Source organism: Trachurus japonicus, chromosome 19 (assembly GCF_045865225.1).
Source record: "Trachurus japonicus isolate A0001 chromosome 19, Traja_1.0".
Lineage (NCBI taxonomy): Eukaryota > Metazoa > Chordata > Actinopteri > Carangiformes > Carangidae > Trachurus > Trachurus japonicus.
In genome coordinates, this window is record NC_140925.1 from 23,198,514 (window position 1) to 23,219,791 (window position 21,278).

Genomic DNA, 21,278 nt, shown 5'->3' on the forward strand with positions numbered 1-21,278 from the left:
ATCCCATCTGCTGGACTGAAAATTGAATTTCTCAAAGAGCACCAGGGGGTGTGTTTGAAAGCTCAGGGAGAACATTTTCAACAAGTCAAGAATTAGCTTTCATGCTATATTCAGAGCAATGTTTTCCATCTTTGTCCTCTATGAGCACATTTTATAGTTATAATAACCATATTATTTGAGGTTACAGCAAATAATACAAATAACTTTTGCATCCAGAATAAACAGGTTTATACCATAACTGTCAGCATTAGTGCAGGGCAAAAAGAAACAGCCATGCAAAACACAATTTTAGCCCAGAAACTAAATACACACACACATGAATTTAGGGTTTATTATTGTAACCATAACAATAAGGTGGATCTCTCTTTATTTTGACCATCAATTCAATCATAATTGTTCTTTTTATCACAGGCAATAGTTATAATAGTGCACTTTTTATATTTAAATTATGATACAGACATTTCTTTTTTTTTAAACACCTTATTCTACTGACCCTTATGAATGGAGAATAGTTTACAATCTTAGCCAGAGTTGGGCCAATGAAAGTGAAGGTGATGTGGTGATGCGACAGATGAAACTGATGACGGTGAGCAATCATAAAGTGTGTGCGGACAGTGAGGCAAACAACTTCATACAGTTTCTCTTGTGACAATGGCTACACGACAGGAAAAGAGGCGGACAGACAGGTCGAAGGGACAAGGCATAAAAGCAAGAGATGAAGCAAATTAGCAAGCATTCGATGCGTGAGAGGAAATGATGTGCCTGTTAGGGTTTGGCAATGTTAATTAATCTAATATTCTTGGGTCAGACGAAATCTCCGTACCTACTCAGCTCATAATGCATCAGCTCACTCTCAGTCAGCCATCAACCTCTCGTCACACACATACACACACACACAGACACACACACACACACACACCTTCCAGTTACCAGAGATAAAGCGTGATAAAGGAGATGTGAGCTATAAACAAAGATCACTGGAGAAGTGGCAATCGTCAGTACTGCTATCAAAGTCGTTCCTTTGCATGGACACAAGCGATGAGAAACGAAAAGAAGAAAGAAAAAAAAAGGAGGATGATGCTCAACTCAAACAGAACAGGTTTCTTGAAACAGGCTCTTCATATATTTCTGTAAACAAAAACATGACATAAACAACCACATGACCAAATAAATAAATAAATACAAATAAATAAATAAATAAATAATAGTAGATAAGCGGACACGTATAAAAAAAAGAAAGAAAAAACACAGTTAAAAGAATCAACTGTAGCACTGTGTATCTCTCTGAAAACATTCTGCACCTTTGTTGCATATTGTGCTGTATGGAAGACTGGTGATGAACATCGACTAGTCTGATAGAGTACTGGAGTAATACGCGACTGTCCGAGCTGCTACGTCTGTTTGCCGAATGGTGCGACTCTCGGTGATGAGCGTGAGTGCAGTGATGGACTACTTGGCTCATTGGTGAACACTGAAGTGAGGAACAATGGGGGGTAAGGAGACTCTTTCGCTTGCTTTCCCATTCTGAAGTCCCGTTCAACAAGGAAATGACATCGCAAGCCTTTAAAAGTCCGGCATTATGAAAATGTCCATTGATGAATATTTTTCCTTTGAGCGTGTGTGTGTGTGTTTTTTCCCCATTTCTTTTCCTTTTACTTTGTTCTGAGTCAGTACGTGAATACTATGGCAATAGGAGACAAGCTCGACGAGAAAGGTGGCTTCTGTTTGACCCACGGGTCAGGAATGTTCTTCTCATTCAATCTGGGCACAAACAGCTGTGATGAGGTTCATGGAGCGATTCACGCATAGTTTTTTTTTTTGGTCTTGTTTTGTTGTTGTTTTTTCTTCATATAGTAATGTTCATATTTCTGTTCAAATCAAAAAATACTTTTCTCCAGAGCAACAGGGGTCCAATGCAAAAAATCTTAGATGCATTGTTTCATATTGTCTCTGAGTAAAAAGAAAATACAAAAGAATCAAAACATTGAACTTTGAAACAAATGCCTGCCAAAAAAAAAGCAACTGGTTCAGCTTCCACTTCCTAACACTGCAGAGTGTTTTCAGTTACTGTCCTTACTGCTATCACTGTGCTACTGACATCTTCAAAAGAAACATGTAAACAGAAATAAAAAGGAAATAAAAAAATATTTTTTTTCACATTCACTTACTTAGCTTACTTTGTTGGTTTTTTTCGTTACCTCAGGAGAAGACACCGCTGGGAATCCGCAATGTCGTTTCTCCTGAGAAAAGTCAGGACCTTTTGTTCGGCTCGCCAGCACTCACCTTAGTGGTAGCAGGTTGCAAACTCTAGGGTTCATCTTCTCAGATACATCTATATGTCTTTCAGTATGGATCGGTAATTTGCGTGGTTGCTTGATAGTGATATGAGTGCACTGGTTAATTTTAAGAGTAATCTTGAGAACCATCACAAGACTATTGTTTCTTTTTGGTGTCAGATACTGTATTACAATGATATGGTAGACTAGTCTATCTGATCATGTCAGCATCCTTTAGCAGGCTGATTTGCTAACTGGCATGCACATTAGCACTTCAAAATTCCTAGTTTGATCTGTGAAGCTGTATCTATGATGGATACCAAACTGCTCATTCACATATTATTATTTTTCATTAAAGGGTAATTCCCTAATACTTCTTTCTCGTTTAATGGTAGGAATCCTGGTGATCCAAAAGATCAAGAGAGTGTTGAGAGTTGGAAAAAAAAAAAAGCATGATGAGAGGGGGGGGGGCTCAATCCTTGCTATGGTCAAGCACCTTCGATAACTTAGTCAAGGAAGAATAGGAGTAGCTCATGGCTTGCAGGGATACTTGGAGATGAAGTTATACGGTCTTCTGTCTGGTGTAGTTCAGGCATCCTGCTGCATGGTCTCACTTTCTATCCTACGGTTGGGACTGGGTTCCATTGGAGGACAGCAGTCGGGTTCTCTCTTTCGCCGAGCCTCTGCGCTGCAGAACTCCCCCGCTGCCTCCTATGCCTCCGCCATCTGTTCGGTCGCCCCACTCGCACCTGTCGCCCCCACCCTCGGAGCGCCTCGAGTTTTGGCGGGTGGGGGTCCCGTGGGGCCGGCCGTTCTTCTCATCTGGGAAGGGATCAGGAGACAGGACAGGAAAGTCACTCTTAACGCACACATTCTTACGGCGGCTGAGCCTGAAAAATGAGCACCGTCGTTTTCCTCTCTGTTTACATGATGGGAAAAAATATTGTTAGGACATAAAACAGCCTAGTCTTTTTGTATAAAATGATATCAAGCACATAGCAATAGGAAATCAATTCTTATTCCACAGAAACTGCCGCTTAAAATAAATCAAAAATAGCTTGGATCAAACATTAAATACACATAGAGGCAGAGAGCTGAACACTCATGTGGTTATTAGATACTATACATTGGTTTTGGACACTGGTCAACATTACCCGTCTGCAAAAACTAAAAGAAGTTTCCAGCATCAGAAAAGAATAAAGGGCCAGGTGGTTATTTAACATTAAATAAAAGAGATATGCAGAGGAAACGCCAGTGTGTTCATAAGTGTGTGTAAGCAATCTCACCAGTTAGGGCTTGCACCATGGGCTGATCATGGGAACTGAGAAGCTGAGCTTGAATCGTTTCCACCACTCGTCTGAACCTGCGACTTGGACCTGAGGAAGAGTCGAAGCAAACACATCTAAAGGTGCGTTCACACCGGGCCTTTTATTTTTGTCGCTGTCGCTCATGTCGCTCCAAAAAAATCGCCCTGTCACTCAGCTGCAGTCGCTCGTCAGTTTGGCAGATCGCTATGAGGTCATTCAAGCGATTCCAGTGAATTTCACCTCGCTGGGAGTCTTTTCTCTTTTCTTCCCGTTTGTATTGGTCCAGCACGGCTGACACTGTACCTGCTGCTGCCGTTTACCTGTTGTGGAAGTCCCACAAGCGCCGTACAACGTCAAGCCGGCTTTGCTCTGCCGGACCGGCGGAGTTGTATTACGTTTCCATGATTTCAGTAGTTGTCATAGTTACGCATAGATTACGGCAGCCAATCAGCACTGAGTGACAAGCGACTGATGGCCAGAGAGTTGGGATTTCTCATCTCGAGCGACTGAGCGATTTCTCGCTCCGTCGCTTGGTCGCTGTCGCTCGGAGCCTCAGCGATTTTTCGCTCATTGACTTAAAGGCACCATACGTAAGAATGTGGCCAAAAACGGTTACTGCAGTCAAATTCAAAACACAGTGATCTGGTTTTTCCTCCCAGCCGTAGCGGCAGCTCAGTGGAAGCAGACCGGAGGCTGAAACGCCACTGTCGCCGCCGTGACTGGGAGAGAGGACTAGGTGGTGCAACATGCCAACACGTAAATTCAAAACATAAACATTTTTAATGCGAATACTCTGGCTGTACTATTGTGGTTGGTGAGTTCATCATGTTATATGAACATTATTCCTGAGTCTCTGTGACATATTAGGAGGATTTTACGGCCAGTTGCTTTAGATTTCTTACATATTGTACCTTTAATATGTAAACTTGTCGCCAGCGACAAAAATAAAGTATCATTCCAAAAAGAAAGATATTTGTGGCAGTCGAAACCAAAACTGTGATATTTTCAGACCATACTGTACTTGTTGCTTTTATAGTGTAGGAAAACTACATCCAAACTTTTTTTTTTTTCTGAGAGGTTTTCTCCAGTTCCTGGTTGAAGGGACTCTGCGTCCACTGCACTTGCCTGATATGAGGGTGAACGTCACGCTGTAGATTCCCGTCTCCCTCCTGCTCTCCCTCTCGGGCCTCTCCCTGTCCCGGTCCCGGTCCCTCTCGCCTTCTGAAAAAGCAATGTCCACCTGGAACTTGACGGGCTTCTGGAAGACGGAAGGGCCGCCGGAGGACTTGTACTCGGCCCGGAAGCTGGTCTGGGAGAGGACGCTGTGACTGAGCGACGGGATCTGCGTGGTGGGGAGACAGAGAAGAAGCAGAGAGACCGACAGACTTACGAGGCGGGAGAGGTGCGGGGGGCCAACGTGAGTATAGGGAGACAAAGGGCGAGGGTGAGGAGAAGAGAGAAAGAGTGAGCCATTGGTGAAAGCAAAGTGAGCCATCAACGTGCCACGAGTGAGCAAGATTGAAATAAAAGAGAAAAGTGAAATAATGAGAGCAATGAGAGCAGTATGACGGTGCGTGTGATTGTGAATACCTTACGCTTGCCGGTGAGAGCCATGCGTTCTACAGACGTGCTGTGATAGTGAGAGGTGTGAAAGACAGACCACATCAGATACTCACAGACAGGAAGGCGTGCACGATGTCGGCTTTGACAGAACTCAGAGGTTTGTCTCTGATGACCACAAAGATCTGCTCCTCTTTCTCCAAGCCGATGAAGTTTCCAAACCACGACTTCTTAGCCAGCCTGGGAGCCAGACAAAATAATACAGGGTGAGCAGCACATACACACAACCAAGGAATACACTGAACAGACACAGCTTCATTCAGAGAAAACAAGGACTGTGACTTACTCAGGGCTGGATTCTGGTGTGAGACTGGACATGTCTTCTGATGTAGGAACTAAATAGACAAATAAGTTAAAATTAAAGTTGTTGCACAGTAATAGAGCTTTAACTTGAAGCTGGAGGAAAATATTGGGATATAATCAATTATTGCAGGGCTCCAGACTGCCCCTAGATGGGGACATTTTGCCCCTAAAACAGTCAAGTGCAAGTAGATGAAAAATCATCAACTTGCGCATGTGCAACGAGTAAATTTGCAGTTTTTTGTTTAAAGGGCATTTCCAGTCGTAATCAATGTTTACCTCAGATATCAGGTCACCTTTGATGACCCGGAAAGGAGCAATGCAGAAGCCGCGGTAAGTCCAAATTTTTATTTAATTTAATTGTAAAGCGAATTTTAAAATTTAAATGATGGTCAAAAGGACATTACTTGCGACCACAGAACATTTTTAAAATTAGTCCGGAGCCCATTAATGAACATTGAAAAAACGATAGATTCTTGAACAAAAACGAATATAAACGTCCACACGCTGCGAGTATGGATGGTATGGAATGAACTGATCATAGGTGACCTGATATCTGAGGTAAACATTGATTACAACTGGAAATGCCCTTTAACAGTGGTGAAACATGGAAGCGGCGACTCAAAGAATCTGGAATCTGTCATTACAGGTGGCAGACCAATGTGTATGAGGATCATGAATGAAAAGGAAATGTGAATATTTGTGTGCGCTCTTAAATTATCGCTTGCGTTTCAAATATTTTAAAGGGATACGGCAACTTTTTTTTTTTCCGTGTCTTGCCTCACTCTCGAGTCCATGACAAGCAGATAGACACCATCCTTTCGACTGTGCGTGCAGTAACAAGGGAGAGCCCGTATTGTCCATAATTAGCTTAGTTCAGCAACTCTTAACGGAAACCAGCGGGCCGATCTTCGTCTCAGAGCTGACAAAACTCTCCGGTAAGGCATCTTGAGCGGTCAAATGCCGGTAACAGGACGAGATGGGTCAAAACGGAGGCTTCAAGTAAAAACAGTTTATTTTGGTTCAAGCTAGCTACATCGAGGGTAGGTTAGCTTCCTATTTCAAAAATAAAGCAAAAAGCATAAACTCTATTAAAAAGGGCAACGGGTGTTTTATTTTGTCAAAGTAACCGGAAGTGCGTTGGTCACAACGGCTAGCTTGAGTAGCGCCGAATTCGTCCGAACAAAATTGTAAACAGCTGGTATTTAGACAAATTAACGACACACTGCTGATCTAAACGGCTACTTTCTCACCTAAACATGTTTGAAATGTCGATAGTGATATATTTACAGAGTTTAGAGCTAAAATGAAATCAGCTTCTGACTGCTGATTTCAGCTCAGGTAGGAGGCAGGCTAACACTATGCACTTCCAGCGTTTGAGCTAAGCTAATTACGGGCGATACGGGCTCTAGCTCCCTTGTTACTGCACTCACAGTTGAAAGGACGGAGGAAGGTGTCTATCTGCTTGTCATGGACTTGGGAGTGAGGCAAGACACGAAAGAAATGTTGGCGTATCCCTTTAAGCTAAGGGCCACTGTGCTCCTTGTAAAAAAGCGAGTCTGGAGCCCTGGATCTAGAACACACACGGAGCTCACCTTGCAGCTTACGACGATGGAATCGGGGTGAGCCCAGCAGGTTGTTCTTGAAAGAATTGAGGCGAGTCCTCCAGTGGGCGGAGCTGCTGGCCGCCATGCCGCTTCCCCCTCCGGGGCTGGAGGGCGGGGTCAGCGACAGCGAGCCCACCCCTCCCCCTCCCTCCGCCCGAGAAGAGGACGAGGACGAGGAAGAGGAGGGCGGGGTGGAGGAAGGGTGGTGAGGGTGGTGGACAGGGGTGCCCAAGGGTGTGGGCAACGGAGAGCCCTGGGGGGTTACCTGCGGCACAGAGTGGGCAGAGTTTGGGTAGAAGCTCTTAGTCACTGACTTTAGGACAGAGGACGAAGGGAAGAAGAAACGGGGGATGGGTGACAGGAGCGGAGAAGGGGAGGGTGAGCGGGAGGATGGGTTGTGCAGAGGCAGGGATTTGATGGGCTGCAGATGGGGTCGGTCGGCGGGTCCCTTGGTGGGCAGGGTCTGGGTCTTTGGGTTGGGGGGAGCTTTGGGCTTGTCATGAGCCCGTGCTGAGCGAGGAGTACTGGCGCTTCCCTGTTTGGGCTCCTTTGTGAGGGGGGTAGCGGTGGCAGAGGTGACGTCTGATTGGCTGAAAGTGAAGACGGGGCTTTGATAGGACTGGGGAGTGGGTTTGTGGGGGGGGGTGGGAGAGATGGAAAACAAGAAAGAGAAGGGATGGAACATGGAGAAAGGATGGAAATGAATATCATGCTTCATGACTAAAGAGTGCAACTTATGAGTAGTGAAAGTGTCTAGTGCAATTATACTAAGACTGACAACAAAAGCTATGATCCCAGGCCTTTAGTCTTTTATATGTGCCATTTTTATCTCAGGTGAGTGAGGGTTTAGTGACAGTTGTGGTTAAAAATGCAGTGACAGAGGACAGTGGCAGTGAAGGAGTTACTGTATCCTTATAATAATCATAAACAGCATTTAAAAAATGTAATTTAAAGTCTCTGTGTTTGTACTAGTCCATGCATGGTGAGGAAGAGAAGTGATATGAAGACAGAAGACCAATGCCACGCAGACCTCCCGTCGGGCCAGTGATTTATTCTGAGGGACTGCTACTGTGATGATGTGCAAAAATGACGGAGGAGCTTGGTTAATGGAGATCTCAGAGGGCTGTGAAGTGCGGTTAGAGTTTTCCTAAAGCAGGGCCAGCTGATATTGGCAAAAAAATGATGCGATAATTAGCACAGCACACTGATATAAGTATGTTACAGTAGAATTGTATTTGTAAAACATTCGAAATTACATGTAAAAAGTGAGACACACGTTCATATAATTTAGTCTTATTGCTTTAATTTTCAAAAAAGGAAAACAGTTATCTTAAAGGGATAGTTCAACATTTTGGCAAATTGGCCCATTGCCATAATCCCTATAGTTTTATCGGTGCAAGCTAAACTCATCAAATACACAATTCAACAACTCTGCCGTTCTAAAAACAGCTTGCACCGACAATTAAAGGTAACAAAGATTATGGCAATGAGCCAATTTGCCAAAATGTTGAACTATCCCTTTAACATTATTCATTTTAAAGTGTTGAATAATTAATTTGAACAAGAATATTGTTTTCTTTAAGTGATAGTATTAACTTATTGGCCAGACCACGTGGTTTACAAAACTGTTGTCACCCAACTGACTATATTGTCCAAACACTCTGGGTCACCATGGAAATGCTAGGAACACATAGAAAACACTGTACAGCTAATATCTTACATGGAGAATTAAATAATACATATTTATTTTGGAAATCAAACATTTAATAATGCATGCTTGTGTTCAAGGATAGTGAAAATAATCAAAGCAGCAACAGTGTGTAGAGTCTATTAAGAGTTGGCCAACAGGCCCTTACCCTGGGACTGCTGAGAGGGCTGGAGGACAGACCAGTGGAGGCTCCACTGACTGAGCGAGACCTGGCCAAGAGACAAGGTCAACAAATTGTCAAAAAAATACAGTAGAACTATCACACTGGATGGATTCCTGGTGTGGGACCTTTAAAATTGTGTGTTCTTCACGTGTGCAAACATGGGCTAGTAGTGTACCTCTGACTGTGTGCAGCTGTGTCCAGGGCCCTGCGAGGCGGAGTGGGAGACCCCTGTTCGGTAACACTCAGCACCTCGAGGCTTTTCCTCTCGGGGCGGCAGCGTCCATGGCGCGTCAGCATCGGAGAGTCCACACGCTTTCGTGGAGGGTCTGCTGAGGAGCGCCAACGTAAAAGTTGTCAGCAGGATTTAACGACACCAATCAAGCAGTTTGAAGCTCGAGACGCATTTTCTATCACCTTTATATAATATGTTGTGTAACTGTAATAAAGAAATAAAACCACACTCAAAGAGATGGCTTGTTTCAGTTTGTAAGAGATGACACTGCATCTTTATCATCCCTCTCCCCAGTGTCACTCCGTCACTATGTATTTATTTTCTCTTCTAAAGACTATGATCGTGCCGAAAGTGATTTTTTTTCGCTCACTGCGCCATCTGTGACTGTGATAAACTTAGCTTCTTTTGCACAGGCAGAATGGCTGCCCCTCTCCCTGTTTCGTCCCATAGAGAAATTCTGCAGATGTCCAGCAACGTCTGGTAGGAGCATCGCAAACAACAAAAGACTTACTCATGGTAAAATATTGCACAAACTTCCATTGAACATTATTTTCCAAAACAAAGAGGGCACAGTCTTCTGTCTGTCTTCCATACTCTTCCATGTTTCACTGCTACAGGTTAAGATCACAGACTAATGACTGGCTTCGCAGTGCAAATTATTTTATCGAAAGACGTAATAACATTCAAAATCTCAAATAACCTCAAATGAATTGGCAGAGGTAATGAGTACCTGTGTATGACACCAGACCCACTGACACACACTCCAGATTTGCGTCTCTGAATGTGAAGGCTGAGTAAAAGCAGCTTCCTCCTGCCCCCTAATGACTGACCTACGTCATTGCGCGGAGGCAAGTCCTCGTCCTCGTAGCTGGGGTAGCGCTCTTTCCTGTCCAGCAGTAGGTAATAGATCATCTTCTCCTGGTTTTCTCTGAGGGAGGCAAACAAGAAAAGAAAGACACTTGTAAGAGAAGATGTTACATTTTTGAATAAATGCTTCACAGGTTAAACAGAGTTATCACCTGTGCTCCTCAAAAAATGGCCACATACATGGACTACATTTTTCACTCAGGTACAGACTCAATATATCATAAGACAATGACAAACAGATTTTTTTGAGCACAAATTCATCTTTATCCGTGATAAACCCTTCTGTTTTGTTTTTTTTACTTTAGAAGCTGACAAGGAGCACCTGACTTCACAATTAGTTTGATATTTGCGAGGCTAGACGATGTTTTTTGGGCAGGACGCTGTCACAGGTCTTATCCTCTGGAGGATCTAGTCCCTACATTTGGATACAACTTCAAGTTCCTTCACCATTTTGCAAGCTTGCAAGCAAAAAGTGAAGCTGGCTTCATGATGGAGAGGAAACCGTACCCCTTCTCTGCTTTTACACAGCACTTGAAATGTCTGTCCACAATACACAGGGGTCAATAAAAATCAAGATGCTGCTGACACTCATTCAGTGCATTACTGGGCGGCCAGAATAAAAGTGACTCCTGTGCACAACCCAGTACAACAATCCTAAAATAGATGTTGCATTTGTATTATTGACCACTGGACAGATTATTTTTTTTATTTTTGTTATTCCTAAAATGTAAACTAGGTTGACAAACACTTTAGAAAACACTGATATAATGCATTTTTTGGTCATAATATACCATAACTCAGTGGTTCCCAACCTTTTTTGGCTCAGGACCCCATTTTGACATCACAAATTTCTGGCAAGCCCGTCAATCAAGATGCGCCAGCTCTGATATTTTTATATGCTGCACTTAATTTGAACTCAATTTAAATTTGAGAAAGTGAAAGTTTAGAATACAATTGTTGTGTGGTGTTTTTAATCATCATTTTAAAAAGAATAATAATTACAAAAAAAACAAACATTTTTATCAGTAATTTTTTTTTAATCAATTACTAGACATTGCAGGCAACCCCATTTGAATTCCAGGCGACCCCACGTGGGGTCCCGACCCCAAGGTTGAAAAACACTGTCATAACCTCAATAACAAGTGATGGAGTTGTGTGTTAATTGTGCCATGTAACGCACATGTTTTTTCCCAGTCAGAGTCTTTGGTGGTTGGGGGAAAAAAATAAATAAATAAACGCTTACTCTTCACATTGCAAATCACGTGTGAGCTTGACTCGGTCCCGGAAACAACCCAGCGAGTGCATGCTGTCCAACACATCTGGGTCCAGCTCAGTCAGGGACAAGATTCGCCTCACACACACTCGCCTGGGAGGAGGCTGCTCAGGACACGGCTCGTTGCGGCCGCCCCTGGGAGCCGGAGGCACACGCAGCACAGAACGAAGAAGCACACATGAATGAAAGGACTGTAACGCATGTAAACAAATATGACGCAACATCACTTGAAACCAAAAATCGTTCATTCAACAGCCATGAACGTATACTCACTGATACCAGGCGTGTTTCTGGATGGCCTCTAGCTGTAAGGGGTGACAGGGCAGATGGGGCCATTAGCTACTACAGTCTGTTAACAGCCAGATGGCCACAAAGCTATGCTGTGTAAACACTTCGCTCCAGATCTCTTCACAGGCATATAAGACACCTCACCAGTTCTTGAGATTGCGTATTAAAAATGAGAAATCACAATTTTGCTATGTTAGTTGTTTTGGAGAATGTAATAGAAAATCATGCAACACTAAGAAGAAACGTTCATTTGTTTCCAAAATCTTCCATGACACCTGAGATTAATATACACATATATACATACATAATATAAAAATATATAAATTATCCCTTTCAAGCCAGAAAGCTAATTTGGAGAAAATCAGGTACATTACTGGTATATCTGCTAAAGAGGAAATCTTTTTTTAAATCTGGCAACCTTTTCTCGATTTAATGTCTAAAAACTGAATTAGTGCTATTCTGTTGCTGTGCCATTTATTACATATACGTATACGTATATGTCCTGTTTGTCTCATGTCAAAAGAAAACTCTGTCAAAAAAAACCTGTACTGTTCTGTTTAGCACCACCAAGTTTTGCTAATATGTATCTATTTTTCTGTTAAAAAAAACTATAAAAATAAATACACACACAAAAAAAAGAATAAATAATTATATTATAAAAATATAAATCCATAAAATCCATAAAATCCTGGCATAACACGATCATTTTTAATCCATGTAAACTACGATAATTAAAATACTATAGTGGAAATCTGGCAGCATGTACAGAAGCAGACACCATGTGTGTGAGCACAGTCTCGTACCGTGAGCCTCTTCTCGGGGTTGACCTCAATCATGCCCTTGAGCAGCGACTGGCAGTCCGGGGGGATGAAGTGGGGCATGTGGAACACCCCACTCTTTACCTTCTCCAGGAGCTGGCGTAAATTGTCATGGTCAAAAGGCAGGGCACCCTGCAGGAGAAGAGGAGGGAGGGGAAGGACAGAAAAACAGATGTGAGAAAATAATAACACTCATCATGGGGGTATTTAAAAAGGGAACCAAGCTGTATTGTAAAAACAAGAGTTTAAAGACTCACCACCAAGAGAGCAAACAGGATGACCCCACAGCTCCACACATCTGCTCTCCGCCCATCATATTTCTCCCCCTGCAAAACACAGAATCCCCATCAATTCATTGTGGAAACACAAATGAGCATTAATCGATTAAATTCTCTGAGATCATTTCAGGCTCATCAAAGTCTATACAATCTTTCATCTCTAAAAGGAATTACGGTATCTGCTAAAGGAAACACTGTAATCCATTTTAATCCAGCATTTAGTCAATCTCAGTAGAGTGAAACCATTTTTTCATTGATAGAACTGAATAATCTCCTCGTATACTGAGTGTCCTCAAGATCCACTTACCAATAATAAGTTTCCTTTAAGACATATTGATTTTATGGATCTAACCTAATAGTCCAAATGTTTGAAACAGAAATGCTTTTGTTTTAGCTCATGTAGCTTTGTGTTTGCTCCTAAATTAAAAACTCATCAATGACATTTGCTAATTTTGATTCTCACCCGAATAACTTCAGGGCACGCATAATGTGGTGATCTGGAATGAAAAAAAGGAAAAGGCAACATTACTATGCTTACAAGTCTAGATATAGTAATCCGGGTGAGATTAATGCAGTATAATAATGTAACATGTGAGTGGTACTCATGCACAGTAACTATTTCACTTTTTATTTTGTTACGTCCCAGTTCCTACAGGAGGCACAGCGTTGGTACTCACCCACAGCTGGTCTCTAACAGACTGTCTCCCACCTGTAGGGAGGCCATGCCGAAGTCAGCAATGCGGATGTTGTTTTTCTCATCCAGGAGCAAGTTCTCCGGCTTCAGGTCTCTGTGACTGCACAAACACAACAGAAACAATAAGAAAAAGGGGGGACTTGAATAGTGGCTGATGCTCTTGATATAAAAACAAAATGAAAGAATTGAAAGGGTCTACAAAGATCAAGACAGTGAGGGAAGAGAAATGGTCTATTGAAGATTTATTTTTGAAACGAGTGACTAAGGAAGCAGGAACTTCTGACTTGTTCTGCCACAACCTTTGCATCGATTCTCAGATGTTTGAGGAAGAGTGCTAAGAATCAAAGGCAGTAAAAGCAAAATAATTTATTTTATTTTCAGACCAGAGGCATTTGAACGCAGAAACCAACCAGATTGAATGACTGTGGCAGAAATCCAAAGCAGAGATGATCTGCCTGAAGAACTTCCTGGCTTCTTTCGGAGTCAGTCGGCCCTTCTTCACCAGGTAGTCAAACAGCTCTCCTCCTGACACATGCTCCAGTACCAGGTACCTGCATACAGAGAGAACAGTGTGATCTCAAGCTTTCAGGAGGACAAAGGGAAAAATGAAGAAAAAGCCCACACTCTTCCACTGTTATACTACCGATTTATGATGAATTTATCTCCTACTGTTTACTCACAGTCAGCCACCTTGTCTATCTACTCAAGCCGCTGTTTCAAGTATTTACCTCAAGATAGATCAAAACCTTTTTGGTATAATTGTATGAAATGCATGAAAAGTGAGAGTTACAGTGATGAGAGTAGACCAATATAGTTCTTAAGAGTATTTTTTCTACCCATCCCACCCCAGAGTTCAGTATTCATCAAGAGAAAACAGGATGTAAACTGCAGTGAGCCCAATTAGGGGGCTCCTTTGAATGCAAAGGGGACTCACAGATATTTGTTATTCTCGTAAACATCATGCAGCTTCAACACATGCGGATGCTCAATCAGTTTCAGAATGGCAATCTCCCTCTCAACCTGGTTAGAGACAAGACATGGATACAAAGAAGAGGAAGGAGAAAAAGGTGAAGATGCTGAAGCAGAGCACAAGAGCTGGTCAGTGTTGTTTTTCAAGCAAAAGAGCTGAAGTCAATACATTAATAGAGAAGTTAAATATAGCAAATACAGAGCAGCTTGTATACAGCAGAACACAGTTGTTGCCATAAACAAAATTAGCATTGTTATTGTCAGCATGAGCAACCAGCCTCAATAGCGTCATACTGTACCTTCATCAAGACTGATTCAGACAGCTTCTCTCTGTTGACTATTTTGATCGCTACCTTCTGACCCGTGATACAGTGGATCCCCAGCTTGACCAGCCCTGAAAGACAAGAGCGAGCGAGCGAGGCAAAAAATAAGAGACAGGAAGGCGTGAGAAACAGAAAGACATGGCTTCATCTGTCATATTCAATTCTACATCAAATAAATCATTCGAGTAATTTAGGAAAGCATCATCATTTCAAAACAAGAAGGAAATGTGTTGTACTCACCTGTCTGTCCCTTCCCCAGTGTTTTTTCCAGTCGATAGGGCCCAACATATTGAGCTGACTGACTTAAAGACAGTTCCTTACTCATACTGCTCTGACTGGAGGCTAATACACTACTACTACTATTACTACTACTACTACTACAACTACTACTACAACTGCACTGTGATTATTGCAATTACTTTGATATTATACTTGATACAAGATGGTGCACAACTGAAGACTAAAGACTAGTTTTTATTTCAGTGGTAGCACTGCTACTCTGAAGTCACTGGGTGAACATGGAAAGAAAAAGAAAATACGAGCAGGTGCTGATTCACAACATCTGGATGATAAATGATCATTCTTCATCTATACCTGGTTATTAAACGTAGCTTAGTATCTTTGCCTGCCTGCTCTGAAGCACGGTTAAACATGTATAACATTTATATTTAACGAAAAAAAAACAGCTTGTAGTGATAGACTGAAGCAGAGAAACTGAGATGACAATAAGTTGCTAGGTTGTTTTAAAGCGTTAAATACAGACTACTACCATAAAGATAACCATGACAAGGTAGGAAAACGAACGACTTTTTCCTCTGTACATTAGCTTATTCGTATAGTTTGCACCTTGCTATATGTACATCATGACGCTCACTATATTAAGAAAATTATCGCAGAGTAACATTATTACACAGGTTTTTTTCGCGTCTGGTGCTAAGGTTATTTGTCATTTGGCTGTTTCAGTTTTGCAACAAAACGTTAAAAATACGTCAAGTAGTGGTCGTTAACCCCCGGGGGAATTAATTAAATCAGTTTTATTCTCTCTGTCAGGCCTATTTTTTTTCACAGGTGCAACAACAACATGCTATCGTAGCCTCGCCGCCGCCGCTCTCCCACACAGCAGCGAGGCTAGCTCCAGTTAGCCTCAACTGAAGCTAACTGACCAACGGCCGTCTCTTAGCTACCTGTCAAAAAAAACACCGACGACACCTCGTTAAGTTTCCTGGCATCGCCAAACGGTAAGATTCAACGGCCGGCCGCCACATCCTCACAATATGTCGCATTTCTAGCAAAACAAGCATCTCTTTTTTTTTCTTTTTCTTTTTTTTTTTTTTTTAGCGTAGCGTAGTCCTCCCCCTCCCTGTCTCTCTCTCTCTCCCCCCTCGTCTCTCCCTCTCTACATCACTGCAAGTAGCGGATCACAGCATCTTCTCGTCTCTCCTTTGGCGTGTCCTCCTCCTCCTCCTCCCTTTACCGGCGGATACACAGGTGCAAAAAAAAAGAAGATGAAGAAGATACAGATCCGCAATATTATCGACTCTCTTATTTCCCCTCCTCACTTCTGATTATAGTTCACGCAGGGGTAAAGGCCCCCTTGTATTATACTCCCTTCGCTTTTCTTGCCGTAAATCGATATTTTCTCTCCCCTCTTCCTTCCTTCGTCTCACTCGCATCAGCATCCGGGTCCCACTCCCTCTCCATCCTCTCTCCTCTCGCCTGCCTCTCCTCCTCCTCCTCCTCCTCCTCCCCCGCCCTCCTCCTCCTCCTGATCATCTTCCACAAAATACGCTTATCTCTGCATTCACCTCAGCACCGGCCACACTGTGGGAGCTGCTGCTGCTGCTGCTGCTGCTGCGGACACCTCCCCGCTACTTTTATTATTATGAGACATTTTGTAAACATCGCCAGAGGGCAACGGATGGATGGGACGCTGGGCGGCTCTGGCGCGGCTCTGGCCTCTCACAGTCACCACAGTGTCCCATAGGTGGTGATAGTTTTCAGTTTTATCTGTGAGGCCTAACGTGTCATCATGCACAATGTGTAGGCTACGTGTAGCACAGAGAAATCAATGCAGATTGCATCTGAAAGGCAACTTCCACTCTATTACCAGTGTTTGGGAGTAACTATTACTTTACTTTAGCACAGTTTTTCTTCTGCACCATCACATTTATTTGTTATTCTACTGTAACAAAACAGAAAAATAACATTTAATAATTCCAGAGAATATAATACAATAGATTATTATATAAAGATATAACGTCATCAATACATTTTTACTTACTTATTTTACTTACTTATAATGAGACAGTAAAACAATGCGAGACAGTTAGCTATATTATTCTATGCATAGTAACCTATAGCCTACTTTTTAAAGTCTCTTTTTTGTGTGTTTATAGTTTTACACAAGGATCCAGCCACGGAAGTTAAAGTCTTGTATTCATTAAAGTAGACATAATTTTATTCATGGAATATTATTATGGCTTTGCAGAAGAAATGTTGGTTTAACTCATTGTAATAAATTATTTTGCTAGTTTTATAAAAATGCATTGTTTTACACATGGATCACATAAATTATAGCCACATTTCAAATTAACGTTTTTGGTCATAAATTTGATTTTTTTTCCCCTCCTGAAATAGGACGGCAGTGGCATGAAACGCAATATTCAAACAGCTGACTAATACTCAGTAATCTTCTTGAAGAGTTTTATTATTGTGTGTTAATTTCATAGGCCTATGTAGAATTGTCTTTGACAACTTGTCACAGTAGCAAAAGCACAGCTGTAAATGATAAAAAATTAACAATGGCTGAATTCCATTTAGCTGCACCCTTTAAAAAGCCAGATGAAATTTACACCTCGCCTCACCTTGTCATTTGGAGAGGAATGGGAAACTGAAGTGTTGGGTACGGTGCCAAACAGACTAGACAGAGTGGATGGTTAATTAGTAGCCTACATATAAAAACAAAACAAAATTTAAGTAGGACATTTAGAAGTATCATCTGTAAAGTAGCTACCTTGAAAAATCTCTGAAATCTCAATTTGAAATGTTGTGTGTGGGTGGATAAATCCCCAAAGCCCATCTTCGTCTGTGCCGAGCTGGTTGATTTGCACACAGCCAGAAGGATTTGTCTCCAAACATGGAGCAGAAATAGATCGGGAAAGATACTCATACTATTCTACTCTGTGGTTTGTCCTCTGAGATCAAAATGACTCCGGTCTAATGGAAATGAGTGGGCCTGCGTCAGTGCTGTGAGTGACACACCTTGAGTTGGAAATGTTCCTTTTTTTCTCTTTTTTTTCTACTGTAAGAGGAAATAAACATTTAAGACGATGCACTGTAAAGAACAATATGTGTTGGGTTTCACAAACAGTATTTGGAATAAATGATTGAAAGAGTCTTTTCTTTCACAAATGAATGACTGCTACCTGTGATCTCTCCTTCCTACTGTGAGCACCATAGGATCAGTCACCACTTCAGAAATATGGAGCTCATTTAATAACACGCATCTTGTGAATACCATTACCTTCTCTTTTCCAGGTCCTTTTTAATCTAATTTTTGCACATTCCCACACTCACACCAGAGCTCAGACTGGAAAACTGACATTAAACAGCTCGGTGCAGGTACTAATGTGAGGATTAAGCAGAGATTACTTAACTCCTCTTAATTCCATTAAGAGCAACTACTCCTTAAGAGGCCTATGCTTGGCCCTGTGGAGAGGATCCAACAGCCAGTACATCTAATAAATTAAGCACGATAAAAAAAAAAATGCTGAATAATAACTAAAATAATCAGTGTAATGCATGTAGCGATATTTATTGTATTGAGCATTTTGTGTGTAGTAAAAATTTACAGTGCATGGATAAACAGAGTAAACAGTATAGTCCAATGTATAGTTTTAATTTATATAAAAGAAAGATTCACAGATGTATAAAGTATCCGAAGTTCAGTATCATCACCCCCTCTTCAGTTTTTGAGATGGTTCAGTCCAGTGCAATAAGCAAGGAAGGGGAATGCTGGGAAAGTGAAGGACTATGATAAAGTGAGGCTGTGATTTAAAAAAAAAAAAAAAAAAACAGAGACAGAAAAAGTTATGAGGCAGAAAAGACACAATATGTGACAAAGTGATGTGATTCAAATCATGCAAACACAATATGATACAATATACAATGTGGCATCAAAGGTTCATTTACATAGCAACAAACAATCCATAGTTATAGCATTATGTAAAATAACCAACCTAGGGATTGTGTATTTACATGGGCATTTTTACTACAATTTGGGATGAGTAGGCTACATCATGTATTTTGCACTAATGTTCATTGTCATGCATTGTCCCTATCAAAAATACAAATTAATGAATTGAAAGACCTGTGTTGGATTTGAAGTGAAGCTGCATGCAATAAAGACCAGTACAGATGCTCAAAAACTTGTACAGTATGTTGCACAGTTGCAGAATTTTTTCAGTTTCTCCTTTAATTTTTCTATCTCCCCTTTTATTTTGAGTTTAATTCGAGTTCAAATTATCCTCCATAAGCCTCAGCTTTTATCTCCTAATGAAGTCACTGATGGCTTTCTTGGTTATCTGCCAGTGAAATTAGTAAAGTGATGTAACAAAAGGTCAAGAAGGAAAAAAAACAGAAGCAGCACAGTCCAAAAATAATCAAATTAACTTATCATGTGTGTATAGACCCATCATTTCAGATCAGATTGATAGAGTTTTGACATAATGTCTTTGCCTGTTTGATCAGCACCAGCTTTCTGTTTCGTATGAGAGATTGACATTCTCAGCAGGGGAAAACAATGATTGCAGTTTGCTGTCATTTGTGTGAACTTACATTTTATTAAGATGTATCAGGATCCTTCAGACAGGGTCTTTGCACAGGCCTGGAAGGCATCAATCAGATCTTTACAGTTTTCCACTCCCTTCTCTCTGACACTGAAACACAGAGCCAGACTGATAAAACACACTCACTCTCCACACGTCCAGATGGGTTATCGGCTTTGCTTTATAGCAGGGCTCCTGTTCAAAATGTGGAAATGACATGATTTAAATGTGAAGACACTGGAAGTTACATCACTTAGTCCGCATAAGGAATATCTCTAAATTTAGTCCACATGTGCATCAAAGGGATTATTACAGCACAGGCTGGTAGTGATGTGCGTATTTAAACTCAAACCTCCACAGCTGCTTTTATCTGCGCTCGGTGAAGTATGAGAACGCGAGTGAGTAATCTGTACGGCAGCTCCACAAACACTAATCACCGCTGCACGTGGACAAACACACACCAAATGTCCGTGTCTTCTTGAGTGCACGTAACATGAACCAACGGCCTGGAATGTGCCGGTCCTCTGCAATAGGTCATACATGTAGGGGTCTATTTTAAACCTTAGCTCTATTTATGCTCCTCAAGACATTCATGTTAGTGCAAGGGCCCTCAGCACATGCCTTTAAACACAGTTGGATGAAAGTTGTGAACAAATATTCTACATTAGAGTTAATGATCTGCCCACAGTTGCTCTGACAACTTGAGCGCAGAGGAGCTGATATGAATACATTGGAAGTCATGCACTGAACTGAATAAGTGATGACTGAGAATGACAAAGGGGTGTAATGGAAAGCGACTGACACCCAAACATTGTTAATGAATAGCCCTCGAGGGCACAAAGTTTTGCAAAGACACTCTGTACAAGCAAGCACACTCAGTCAAGACTGGCGTGTAGGCTAGAGAAAAATGTAATTAATCATTTTACAAGTTTGAATGTATGTGTATTTGTGAATGCCAGTTTCAGCATCTACAATGATATATCATTATTGTCAGAACTCACCATTTGTCAGCGTCCTCTCTGATAACTTGGCATGATGCTGGCACAGCGTCATTGAGATCTGGCATTTTGACAAAGGAGAGCTGGAGTTTGTGGGAATCGTGCTGCTGCAAGAGCTGCAGTCAAGTATGCTTACAGACCGGTTACAGAGATGGAGAGAAAGACGGAGCAGGGAGGGAGGGAGGAAGCATGACACTGACTGTGTATGATAAGCTGTAGAAAGGAGGAAGTCATGGAATCTGGAAATAAGATGCATGAGTTGTATTTATTAGTGTGTTTTGTTGTCCATTTCCCTCATGTTCATGTTCATTAACCTATATAGTTGGTGTATTCTTAAAATGCCTTCATTCCTGTCTTTTGTTTTGCTGTCCTTCTAATGAATATGCAGATGACTGACCCTTTGAGTCAACCATTATGCATTACAAGGACCTCATAATGAATCTAAAATACTCACTACAGGGGAGCTGGCACAGGGCTTTTTCCTGAAAAGAGACCGGGGAGCCTGATTTTGTTTTATGCTGTTGTTGGCTTAAGAGGTTGAGCTGAGAGCTGTGGCATTTGTTTAACCAATAAAACACTGAATTAGCATCAAGCACAGATGCAACTAATATTCTGGAAATAGTCTAGAATTTCGATGCTTTTAAAGATAAAAGTAAAAGCAGATGGGGGCAGCATTAGTGACGTTAATCCCTGCAGGAACTCACATTTGTTTCTTATTTTGAACTCACCCT

The 21,278-nt window shown here is 41.7% G+C and overlaps 1 protein-coding gene and 1 long non-coding RNA gene across 7 annotated transcripts; both read right to left on the reverse strand.

Annotated features, from left to right (window-relative positions):
- Positions 1-328: 328 nt before the first annotated feature.
- Positions 329-16,394, reverse strand: brsk1a (BR serine/threonine kinase 1a). 5 transcript variants are annotated; one of them, XM_085760773.1, is made up of 19 exons: positions 14,964-16,394; positions 14,700-14,794; positions 14,366-14,451; positions 13,842-13,982; positions 13,415-13,531; positions 13,201-13,234; positions 12,717-12,785; positions 12,445-12,591; positions 11,627-11,658; positions 11,324-11,488; positions 10,044-10,141; positions 9,157-9,307; positions 8,967-9,027; positions 7,099-7,729; positions 5,490-5,538; positions 5,260-5,383; positions 4,709-4,925; positions 3,563-3,652; positions 329-3,098 (listed from the first exon to the last, which is right to left on the reverse strand). In XM_085760773.1, exons 1-19 carry the CDS (start codon positions 15,046-15,048, stop codon positions 2,899-2,901), a joined length of 2,592 nt encoding a protein of 863 aa, XP_085616899.1. In that variant the 5' UTR covers positions 15,049-16,394; the 3' UTR covers positions 329-2,898. The 5 variants fall into 5 exon arrangements, with proteins under 5 accessions (XP_085616899.1, XP_085616901.1, XP_085616898.1 ...); XM_085760775.1 differs by having other exon boundaries at positions 7,099-7,375; positions 9,157-9,310; XM_085760772.1 differs by having other exon boundaries at positions 9,157-9,310.
- A 2,127-nt stretch (positions 16,395-18,521) lies between these two features.
- Positions 18,522-20,793, reverse strand: LOC146968074 (uncharacterized). 2 transcript variants are annotated; one of them, XR_015034387.1, is made up of 3 exons: positions 20,551-20,793; positions 19,560-19,660; positions 18,522-18,737 (listed from the first exon to the last, which is right to left on the reverse strand). It is a non-coding gene; the product is annotated as an uncharacterized LOC146968074 (long non-coding RNA). The 2 variants fall into 2 exon arrangements; XR_015034386.1 differs by having other exon boundaries at positions 18,528-18,769; positions 20,551-20,790.
- Positions 20,794-21,278: the final 485 nt, after the last annotated feature.

Excerpts from the sequence above, each read along its gene's own strand:
- brsk1a (XM_085760772.1), bottom strand. The coding sequence starts at position 15,048 with ATGAGTAAGGAACTGTCTTTAAGTCAGTCAGCTCAATATGTTGGGCCC. Across the intron at positions 14,452-14,699 it reads CTGAATCAGTCTTGATGAAG|GTTGAGAGGGAGATTGCCAT; the intron begins GTACAGTATGAC and ends GTCTCTAACCAG. Across the intron at positions 12,592-12,716 it reads TCCTGTTTGCTCTCTTGGTG|GGTGCCCTGCCTTTTGACCA; the intron begins GTGAGTCTTTAA and ends CTTCTCCTGCAG.